This window comes from Danio rerio, chromosome 16 (genome assembly GCF_052040795.2).
Source record: "Danio rerio strain M-AB ecotype USA chromosome 16, GRCz13ab, whole genome shotgun sequence".
NCBI classification, from domain to species: Eukaryota; Metazoa; Chordata; class Actinopteri; order Cypriniformes; family Danionidae; genus Danio; species Danio rerio.
In genome coordinates, this window is record NC_141036.1 from 28,040,001 (window position 1) to 28,051,920 (window position 11,920).

An 11,920-nucleotide genomic window follows, 5' to 3' on the forward strand; every position below is an offset into this window, starting at 1 on the left:
AAATTAGAATACTGTTCAATACAAATTGAATATTAACATCTTTCCCTAATAAACCAAATAAATCGGGAGTACAAATAAAGTGAAACCTTTAACCACTTGAATGAATCAGACTAGAAGGTTCTGCGTAATAACCATTTAAAAAAAATAAATAAATGTGCAGTCGTTTCAATGTCAACCTCACAGAATGTACAATTGTTGTGATCAAAATTAAATCTATGCCTAAGAAACTCTGAAGATGGGTAAATATCATTAAATATTGTAAAATGTACTTCTTTAGCTTTGGGAGGTATGGGGATACAAAGAAACATTGTTCCTAATTCCATAATAGAGCTCTTGGAAAAAAGAAGACATTATTTATGAGCTTGGGTTAATATTAGTCTTATTATTTTATTAGGTATTTCCCTATGAACAAAATCTTGTCCATTTATCTACAAATAAGTGTGTCATTTATATTGGTAACCACGTTACTAATCATAAATGCACATCTCATACTTGTGCTGTCAATTGTTTTGCACAAATTAGTTCATCCACAAGGTGGCAACACTGAACCGTGTCATTGTCTCACAGTCAGAAAGTAACTGGAGAAGGAACAAGAATGATAACCTGTTGAAGATGACAAAATAATTGACGCAAATGTTGCCAAGCACTTTGTTTGAGGGTATTAAAACAGTGTTTTTAACTTTACAAACATTGGACGAGCAATAAATCTTTCTAGTTCATGTGTGTCAAGCCACCTGTGTTCATACATAGTCAAGCGAAATACACTTGGAAAGATTTATCACTCGTAAAAAACGTGTTCTTTGGATATTATTTGTATTATAGATTTGCCTACCATACTTTAATGTCTAATTCTAACTTGCATATGAGTATCATATATATTTGTCTTTTGGTTTAACTCTGCAGAGTGTTGTCTGCTCTTGCTCACTGGGCTGCAGTCTTCGGTGAGACTGATTATGTCCCCCTGCTGGCCTTCCCATTCGTCAAGCTGTTCCAGAACAATCCTCTGATCTGCTTTGAAGCAGTGGCCACTGTCATTGGTAGGTGGTGTTGTTGTGTTGGGTGATGCACCTCTTCTCTCTCTGGCGTTGATTCAAACGTTCAGTCCGTAGCTGGGAGACTTTAAGTGTCTTGAATTGCTCTTTTGCAGTGAACTGGTGCCAGCACTGGTTTGAGTATTTTCCCAACCCTCCGCTTAATGTGCTGAGTCTGGCTGAGAATGTGCTGGCCCATCATGATAAAGAGCTGCTTCAGCATTTTGTTGCCTGTGGCGTTACCTCACAGGTAAAACACGTCCACACAAGTGTTTATGGGACAGACTTTGACTTCCAAAGAATTTTATTTTGAAGCCAAAATGCAGCTAATGCCCTCCACACTGTGCTTTTCTTCTCCAGCTGTATGCGTGGCCTCTTCTAGAAACTCTGTTCTCTGAGGTTCTGATGAGAGAAGAGTGGCTGAAGCTATTTGACAATGTTTTCTCCAATCATCCCTCATTCCTGCTAATGGCTGTGGTGGCGTATGTCACTAGCTGCCGAGCACCGCTACTGCTCTGCACTGACAAGAGAGATTTTGAGGTATCATTTCAGATATTTATAATGTGTTTTTATATTCAGAAATAATTTCACCTAAATTTATGAAAAAATATAAATAAATAAATAAATAAATAAATACATGTACACTACCGGTCAAAAGTTTATGGTCAGTAGAATTTTTAAATGTTATTAAAAAACTTCTCCTGCTCACCAAAGCTGCATTTATTTAATCAAAAAATACTGTACAGATTGTAAAATTGTGAGATGTTATTGCTCTATAAAACAGTTTAAAAGTAGTTTATAGTTTAATACTTTACTCCAGTGATTTTAAAGATGAATTTTCAGCTTCATTACTCCAGTCTTTCCATCAGAAATCACTCTAATATTTATTATTATTATTAATGGTAATAGTAATAAAAGCAATAATGAATGGAGTAATAATTTCAATTGAAACTTCATAAAATAAGTAATAAAAATATATATTTATATATTCAATAAAACATTAACAATTTATATATATATATATTTTTACATTTATTAAAAGCCACCTTGATAAACAGAATAATTTTCCTTAAAAAAAAACCTTGAGAGGAAAAAAAAAACTGACCCCAAACTTTTGACCGGTAGTGTATATACACATACAAGCACAAAAACAATTGTACATATACAAGAGTTGGACATTAAAACTGAAACACTGGCCAATTTAGTGTCAAAGGATTAAAAATTAACAATTTCACACTATTTACTCACCTTTAAGTGCTTCTGAACCTTAATGAGTTTCTTTATTCTATTGAACACAAACAAATACTATGGCGGTCAACGGTTCCAGGTTTCTTTCTTCTGAAATCATTCTTTGTGTTCAACAGAACAGAAACAAATCGTTTGGAACAAGTGAACAGTGAGTAAATGATGACTGAGTTTTCAGTTTTGGGTGCTCTTTAAAGCTGCAGAGCACCGGTACTGCTCTGTACTTACAAAAACGATTTTGAGGTATAATATCAGATATTTATTAGATCTGTTTATATTCAGGAAAAAATTTGATAAGTTTATAAATGTTTCATGAACACACACACAAACAAACAATTGTGTGTGTGTGTGTGTGTGTGTGTGTGTGTGTGTGTGTGTGTGTGTGTGTGTGTGTGTGTGTGTGTGTGTGTAATTCTCAGTTTCTTTGTCCACTTTATAAGGAGATTTATAGGGTTTGGGTTTGATTGCAATGTTAACATTTGTGTTGTTTAATAAAGGTGTGATAACATTTCTTCTGAATTTCAAATTAAAAACAAATGGCAATTGGTTAAAATAACATAATGTTTATTTGATGTGATTGAAAAAGAAATTATTCCAACAAATATTGTTTTAACTCTTCTGAAGTAAAATTCTTGGTTTGTGTTGCCCAAAAAATAAATAAGAACATTCCTTCTTTGACCAACTGATAGTTTATGTTGTAAATGACAAATAATAATTTGTTAAATTAAAATAGTTTTACTTTATTTTAATTGAATGGAGGCAGCCTTGATGATCATCAAATATTTTTGAAAAACTTTAAAAGTATTTATTTTTTTGTGTGATTATTTAATTATTGCAGAACAAAGCCACCATACATATCTAGCGACAACTATATACAAGCTAGAGTTTAAATGTAGTTATATAATGAAGTTATATTAAATGAAAATACATAAAATTAATAGTAAAAATAAAAACAATAAAATAAAAAAATAACAATACAAAGGAAAAGAACTTTAAAAGTATAATTGACATCAACATCTTCAAAGGTAAAATGAATATTATTAAGCTGTTTATTAACAGTAGTTATAGAGGTTTCAAAACAAATGCAGACATTACATGCATTTATTATTATGTTGATCTTCCCCAATGTAGTACTTTTTCCATCATCGCAATAGTTTGGACATTGGTGCTATGCTGAAGGAAACCTATCGGTTGATGGACAGAACCCCTGCCGACATCCATCCTAGCTCTGCGCTGAATGATTTTGAACCTCTGACTCAGGGCCAGTATCCTGTCTTCAACAAATACCCCACATTCATAGTGGAGTACCAGTCTCAAGAACGCGAGAGGATCCGCCAACAAGAAGTGGAATATCTGAGAGAGAGGTGCAAATTCATTTGAAAATCTGATATGGCTGATCATTTCAAATGATATGCAGCTTTTACAATAGGCTTTGTACTTGTATTGCTCTGTATAGACAGGAGGTTCAGAAGCTGCATGCTGAGGCGGTCAGACAGCAGGCTGAGTTTGAGGCCTGGTATAAACAGCAGGAGCTGCTTCTGCAAGGAGAAGAGCAACGGAGACTAATCCTACAGGAAGAGGAGAGTAAACTCGCACAACAGAGAGCCAGGTGAGACTCACATCATGTGTCTGATCTCTCACTAATGACTAGATTCATGTGTTGTCATTTCATGGTTCACCTGATGTATTTTACTGTGCTCAGATTGGCCGCCATGAAGCGCGAGCTGAAGGTGAAGGAACTCAGTCTGATTGATTCCTCCAGAAGACGTTTTCTCAAACACCAGCAGGATCAGCGCAGAGTACACCTCAAGAGACTTGATGATGAGATTCAGAGAAAGGTTTAATTTAAGGACCTATATTTCAAAAATTACTTTTATAAGGGGTTTAAACACCATTCTGTGCCAACAGACTGAATGTAACCAACTTCTCATGATAAAAATATATATTTATTTATTTTATGTTTTATAATTTATTTATTTTATTATTTTTTATCATTTATTTATTTTAAAATATTTATTTTATTTTTTATAATTTATTTATTATTCACATTTCATAAAAACAGTCTTCAGAAACACGTTGATTGACATTCTCCCATTGTACATGTCATCAGAAGGGGAAAGTTATTGTTTTTTAAACTGCCACTATGCTGACACATAGGTATTTTTAGCTCCGCCCTCTTTTGAAAAGAGGACTGGGAGCACAATCTCATTTAAATTTAAGGGTGACAGTCACCATAATAGGTCCCCTTTAAAGTTTATACATTGTAAAAAGATAATAATAGAAAGGTAATAAAAGCACGCACAAGATGAATCGTAGGTAAATTAATGATTCTTCACTTCATTATGATTTTTGATTTTTTTTTTTCAATTTTTCAAAAGCATTTTGTTGTATATGTTCCATCTACTTGCTATAGTTATAACAATAAATGATTTTTAGCTGCTTGCAATGAACCCTCATTAAACCTAACCCTCATAGCCATATAGTGAGTACACTACCTGACAAAAGTCTTGATGTCGATCACAGTTGTAAGAGCTACAAATAATAATAACTTGACTTTTAGCTGAACATTTAGAAAAGTGGCAGAAGGTAGATTATTCAGATGAATCATCAGTTGAACTGCATCACAATCATTACAAATACTGCAGAAGACCTGTTGGAACCTGCATAGACCCAAGATTCTAATAGAAATCAGTCAAGTTTGTGAAGGAAAAATTATGGTTTGGGATTACATTTAGTATGGGAGCGTGCAAGAGATCTGCAGAGTGGATGGCAACATCAACAGCCTGAGGTATCAAGACATTTGTGCTGCCCATTACATTACAAACCACAGGAGAGGGCAAATTCTTCAGCAGGATAGCGCTCCTCCACATCAAAGTTCCTGAAAGCCAAGGTCAAGGTGCTCCAGAATTGGCCAGCCCAGTTACCAGACATGAACATTATTGAGCATGTCAGGCGTAAGATGGAGGGAGGAGGCATTGAAGATGAATCCAAAGAATGTTGATGAAATCTATGTTTCCTGCAAGAACGCTTTTTTTGCTATTCCAGATGACTTTATTAATCAGTTATTTGAGTCATTGCAGAGATGTGTGCATGTAGTTCTCCAAGCTCATGGGAGTCATAAACAATATCAATGCTTTTTCCACTGCAGCATGACTTTATAGTCTATACTGTACATTATTTCTGTTAAGTGACAAGACTTTTGTCTAAGCAACATCAGACCTTACTGTCCTAATTAAATAATTACAAATCAAGGCATGATCATATTTTATTTTGGTAAAATAAGCTTAGTCTGAAGGCCTTTGCCTTTCATATAAGCCACTTCTCATTCCAAATGATCAACTTGAAGTCAAGTTATTATTAGTTGTTCCTAAAACTTAAATAGGCGACAAGACTTTTGTCAGGTAGTGTACATGTATTAAAGTAATATGACTTGGTACTTTAACGTATTGTTACACTGTAGTTGAAGTCCCTTTTATTGGTCCATATTATTCCAAGTTAAATGAAGAGTTTTCTATTTAATATGTTACGTTTTTTGTGTGATGATGAGGTTACATATTTAGCAGCCATTTCTCCAGTCTTTAGTGTCTCATGGTCTTACAGAAATCCTTGTAATTTGCTGATGGTATATGGCATGCTTAGAATTTTTGGTGAAAATGTTTTTTTTTTTTTTTTTAAGAAATCTTTCTTGAACAATAAGCTTTTTTTTTTTTTTTTTTTAATGAAAATCATTTGAGGTAAAGGTTGGTACATTTGTGTATATTTGTATTGTACTTAGATGGCGTTGCGCGATCAGGAAACAGCGGCCGCCGTTCAAGAAGTAGAAGTCAGACAGATGGAACTGGATGCCCAGAGACAACTGTTTGAACAGGTTGGCCCTCATTAAAATCTTGGCAAATGTCTGTAGAATTAATGCACAAGGAGTGTCCAATCCTTATCCAGCACGGCCATCTTCATGCTGAGTTTGGCTCCAGCTTGCCCAGCACACCTACCTGGAGGTGGCCTGTAATCCTGAATACCTTGATTAGCTGGTTTAGGTGTGTTTAATTAGGTTTGGAAGGTGTGCTTATCCATATCCTCATCATTATTTTTGGCCTACTAGCAACTGGCCAGAGAGCAAGAGCGAGTGAGTCAAGAGGTGCGAACAGAGGTGGATACGAGAAGCCGAAGGGCTGAGGCTGACCATTATACATTTCAAAACTTCATTCTCGCAGATGCAGATATCAGCCAGAAAAACCAGAAGGTATGCTGCAGTTTTTATGGAATGTGTATGATTATCTTTGTTTGAGATTTTCCTCCACCCCTGCATGTTTCCTTTCTGCATTTTCCTTCTTTCTGCTTGTATGTTGGCAGTTTTGATGAGACTAATTATGAGGATTAAAACTCTTTCAGATGCTGGTGGAGGAATCTCTGGCGGAGGCGGGGCAAATGGAGGTGGATGCTGATTGGCAGGCTGAGGTGATCAAGAGACTGGAAGAGGCAAAGGAGAGGCAGGAGAAGCAAAGAGAGAGACTTGTGAACCTCGGCAAACAAACACGCGATAAAGAGGATAAAGTAGTCCAATTAATGCAGGAAGTGGAGGGAAAGCAGGTGAGAAATGAAGTGTGAGGGCCAGGACACACCAAACCGATGGTCTGCCGTTGGGCTTTGTTGGTCTGTTGGTCCGGCTAGTTGGGTTGGTGTGTTCTAGACATATTTTAACGAGTGGATCCCTCCATGGTGAATGACGATTACTGTGATAATGGTACATGATTCTGCTTCGTTTACATTTTGGCCCCGTTTACACTAGTGCGTTTTAGTTTTAAAACGGCGTTGTAGAATGAAAACGATTCGCGTCCACACTCGCGTTTTACCCAGCGTTTCTGAACAGCTCTCCGTCCACACCAAAACGCTGAAAACGCACATCACGTGACCACACAGACACTCTCGGGCAAGCGCTCCAGCATTTCTACCCAGATGAGAGCTCTGCTTGTCGGACTGCTCATCACGCATCTCCCGCTGGAACTAATCTCACTATATTTGCTAAACGTGATATTTCATTCATGTTGCTGTCTTTATCTAACGACATAGGCCAATTCCCTGACTTTGGTCATTGACATCTATTAAGTTACTTGTTCACGGGTAACATGTTTTGGTTAAGCGCAAAGATAAGTTAATGATTAATCCAGGTATATTGACTGATCGCTCGTCTTTATTTCCTACAATGTATAAACTTATTGTATGTTATACTTTTATAATTATCGATTATTAAAACTGATATTCAGCAAAAGAGAGGGTGCGTTTCGTATTTTCACTGAAATTGAAAGGAGGCAGTTGTTATCGGCTCCGTTTTGTTATAAATATCCACACAGTGAAGATGACGCTCATGCAGCACGACGCCTCAACATTTCTGCTGTCTGTTAAGTTGCTAATATTAAAAAGGAAATATGCAGTTCCTTAAATCATGTTTACATTTTATTGTTGAGAAAGTGAAACAACGTAGCCAAGGTGATGTGAATGAAGTTATAAAGTACACTGTTCCCTTTGAAGATTTACCCGTGTCCTCGGTATAGTCTGTTTTCCATATCAAACTGAGAAGGGGGGGACTGCAGCCTTGATCAAACTTGCGAAGTCTTAACTTACAAGAAGAGGATGCGAGACTGACCTGTGTGTGGGCTACTTAATATTGAGGAAAAGCCCCAATCAGATAGGCGAACGTTTGCAGCCCCGCCTCCGTTTTCAGATGTCTCCGTCTTTCCCCATCCACACTGAGACGGAGCAGCAGCGTTTTAGAATGAAAACGGCTTCTCCAGCGTTTTCAAAAAGCTCCGTTTTCGGCGCTCGAGAACTCCGGCGTAGTGTGGACGGATGGCGTAACCGTAGCAAAACTTATGCGTTTTCAAACTAAAACGCATTAGTGTAAACGGGGCCTTTGTCTGTGCATGTCGAAAGTTCAGTTTCCCTTTGCAGAATGACAAAACAGACCACTGCCTCTCACAAAAAGACACGTTCTCTTGCACAGGCACAGAACGTGGCTCTCTTTTCAGTCGGCTTTTGTGTGTTTGGTCCAGAACAGGGGTGCCCAAATCTTTTCCTATATCGGGCCAAAAACCAAAGTTAATTGAGGGCTGTGTGCCAAATATATACCAAACCATATATATTCAATTTGCCATGGGTAATTTAAAAAACTAAAAATGTTGCTTTAAATCATATTAGATAATGCAGTATACATTTTTACCATTTTATATCAAACTTATTACAGTAAAAACATAAACAATTCCATTTAAAATACAATACGGTTCAATGCGGAATACACCAGTCAAGCAGCTTCGGACTTTACCTTAATTTATATTATAAAGATATCTTATGCATTTATCAAGTGACAGTATTTACATGTTAAAATTCTTTTTCATTTACAACATTTAATTAAAACATTGAGTTTCAGTTGACTTTTTTTAGCTCAGCAATAAAACAAAGAAACAAAAGATTACGTCAAATTTGAAAAGACTATCTCTGTCAAAGGCAGCCCCAAAAAATTTTTTTGGGGGGGGCTGCACCCCCCTTTTAACAACCAACTTCAGTTGAATGGCTATGTCACTTTAATTTATATATTTGTTCATATAAACATGAAAAACAGTGTCAGTATTTATTTTAATTAGAAGTCCACTTCAGGTATGTCTATAAATGCAGCTTTTCAGTGTTTATAATTTAACTCAAATATATCTAGTGTTTTACTTGACATCTGACCTCGATTGACTAAACCAAAGAAATGAACTATAGATTTTTACATTGAAGACAGCCACATATATAATTATAACACATTTGCTGTAGATCTGTAGTAGTTTAAAGGGGTGGTCCACAAGGATATCATATTTTAAACTTTAGTTCATGTTTAATGTAGATATTTGAATATAAACAACATCTCTGAATGTAATGAGCTCAAAGTTCAATGCAAAGGGAGACATTGGCTTTTACATAGTTAGCTTTACAAAACCTACAGCAAACAAAGTTTGGGGACTACAAAAAAATACATCCAGGTTAGTGAGATCACAAGCGCGTCAGGTTATGTGCATTCACCTCCCGCATAAGGTGAATTTTGTACAAATGAGGCATGAGCACACATTGCTTTACATCTTATAAACACAACCAAGCCTTAAAAATACACCCCTTTAAAGGGCCACGAAAACACCAAAACACATTTTTGCTGTTGACAGTCGTATATGTGTCCCATACTGCTAAAAACACTATTAGGACACATATTTCACTAAAAAGTGAAAATTGGCTGTTTTTTCGTTATTTTGAGCAAATTCGTACTTCCGGTTTGAAACTAATTTTTGAAGCTGCGTCTCGGCCATGAGATCTTAGCGTGTATTCCAGCGTGTAGACTGGACGTCTGTACCTGGAAGTGCCTTATTACGTCTCTGAGTGTGCTGCATTAATCATGAGTAAGACTTGGTTCAAACCAATCAGTGCGCTCTATTGTGTACGTGGTGCAACTTCATTAATATGCATGATAGCTTTGAAGTCTGTTGTTACCTGTTACAGTGTTCAGACGGCAGAGAGATGACACGTTGTGTTGCCAAAACAAGCGTGCAGTGTTGCTTTTATAATTTGCTGCAGTGAAGGTTTTGTTTTCATTTTCTCTCTATGAGAGCGCAGCTGGACTCACTTGTGGATTACAGTGCACGCGACGCATGACAACAATACGTGTCTAAGGAACATTGTTTACCCGAGAGCTTTTCTTATGTGGAAATGGTGAGATCCGGATTTGCTGCAAACATTGTATGAAAAATACACGCTTAGAGCAGTTCCTCGAATCAAAAATCTTGTTTGTGATGAGGGGCATGAATAAAATTCCTGAATGAAAGAGCCAAACTGCAGTTCAAGTCCACCATTTAATAATTTGTCAAATAATTTGATTACTGATTTTCATGTAAACACAGTCACTGTCTTTTTCCCCTGTGTGTGTGTGTGTTTGTTTTGCCTCTGTGAACGTCGGCGCGTGCCAAAACCGACACTCCTATTTTTATGCAAATTTTTACAGACCTTCCCTCTTTTGCTCCTCCGACACTCCCCCTAAACAGAGCTGGACACGCCCACTTTCCTGACTTTTTCCAAAGTAGAGGCGTGAAAAAACCCTGCTGAAACAAGGGGGTTTCATGGCCCTTTAAAGTTGTTCACCAGCCATTGGCAAGTTGTTTCGAACTTCGATTTATTATTATTATGTTTATTAAGTGCCGAACTTCCAGTTGCATTAACTGCTTTTTTGAGCACACACAATTTTTTTACAGTTTTAGTAAATCTGGCCTTTATTGTTTTATTTTGATACAGCGAGTACACAGACTCTTAAGTAACTTTCATTCTAAAAAGTGACTGTTCTTTAACATTATTTTGGTATGCTTTTAGTGGGATGATATAGTAGCCAAACAAGCCGAACGTGAGGACAAAAGACGAGCGGCCACTTCTGTTAACACTCAGCCGAGGTCATTTATCTCACAGGAAACAGAAGAGATCGAGCAACACAGCAAACCACACAAGACCCTTGATGATTCACTGAGTAAGTTGAGAGAAACATAATAAAGCTTTCCTAATATAGTTAAACGGAGTAATGCAATCAACTACTGTACAATTACTTCTTGACTGAATCATTTATATGAATGTTTGTTCAGCTAGAGTTACTCTAGTTGTTCGTTTTCATTCCTCCAGATTTGCTAGGAATATCTTGTAATGTGTATGTTGCAGATCCTCAGAAGGAAAAGAGACGTAGATCTCCTTGCTCGTCCAGAGGGCTTCTGTACAAACCCACTAACATTTCTTCAAACAATCAGTCAGACTGTGAGTATGATCAGTATAAACTATAAGTGTGTCATGACCAAGCAGAATAAATAAAGCTCTTTCATGTGTGCTACTTTATAGTTTCTTTAGATCGCAACAGAGGGGAGCTGGACTCAAAGGAAAGGGAGTTGATGCAGGAAATCAGAGAACTGAGGATGAAATTAACAGCCAGAGCCAGAGCAACTGATTTTATCTCACCTTCAGCCAGCTCCATACATTCACACTGACCACACTGGAGCAGTGTGTGTAAAAACGTAGTAGAGGATCTGACTGAAGATGTGTTTTCTTTCTTATTTTTTTTTATTCATATTTTTAAGGTAAATGTCCTGTTGTATATATATTTTTAATTTTTTTTATTTAAGAATTGAAAATGTGTTGGAGTGTAATAAAATGAGTTAATGTATTTGCTTATTTTCATTACATTTTCTGTTAATTTGACAGAATCTTGGGGTAGATATTGTTCCAGAATATAAAAAATGTTAAAGCCCTCATGAACCAGCAGATGTGACCATTAGTTTTTTTCACATTGTGATGCAGTTCCTAGAGAAATCAAATATTTAATGACACAACAGTGTCAACAGTGTGTGTGAGCTGAATGGATGTAGTAAAGTAGGCATTTCATTCAGAAAGATCAGGAAGAGTTTGGGGAGAGTTATTACAACCTAACAGACTCCTCCTCACCATTGTTGTTGTGGTTAAATATATTAGCCAACAAGTTTTTACATTCAATTATGTTTGAGTATTTATTTATTTTTATTTTTTTTTTGCTGCTACAATACTACATTTTTGGTTGCCTGGGTACATCTCATATTTACATTTACATTTAGTCATTT

At 36.5% G+C, this 11,920-nt stretch overlaps 1 protein-coding gene across 1 annotated transcript in view; it reads left to right on the top strand.

The window, feature by feature from the left end:
* Nucleotides 1–11,490, top strand: part of tbc1d31 (TBC1 domain family, member 31) — a 20,114-nt gene extending 8,624 nt beyond the window's left edge. Inside the window, exons 11-22 of the mRNA XM_087287002.1 lie at nucleotides 904–1,037; nucleotides 1,148–1,281; nucleotides 1,392–1,571; nucleotides 3,408–3,640; nucleotides 3,733–3,885; nucleotides 3,979–4,114; nucleotides 6,052–6,144; nucleotides 6,376–6,516; nucleotides 6,666–6,863; nucleotides 10,659–10,809; nucleotides 10,995–11,087; nucleotides 11,169–11,490. Coding sequence (XP_087143128.1) covers nucleotides 904–1,037; nucleotides 1,148–1,281; nucleotides 1,392–1,571; nucleotides 3,408–3,640; nucleotides 3,733–3,885; nucleotides 3,979–4,114; nucleotides 6,052–6,144; nucleotides 6,376–6,516; nucleotides 6,666–6,863; nucleotides 10,659–10,809; nucleotides 10,995–11,087; nucleotides 11,169–11,314 — 1,792 coding nt within the window. The 3' untranslated portion in view covers nucleotides 11,315–11,490. The remainder of the gene's footprint in view (nucleotides 1–903; nucleotides 1,038–1,147; nucleotides 1,282–1,391; nucleotides 1,572–3,407; nucleotides 3,641–3,732; nucleotides 3,886–3,978; nucleotides 4,115–6,051; nucleotides 6,145–6,375; nucleotides 6,517–6,665; nucleotides 6,864–10,658; nucleotides 10,810–10,994; nucleotides 11,088–11,168) is intronic.
* The last annotated feature ends 430 nt before the right edge of the window (nucleotides 11,491–11,920 follow it).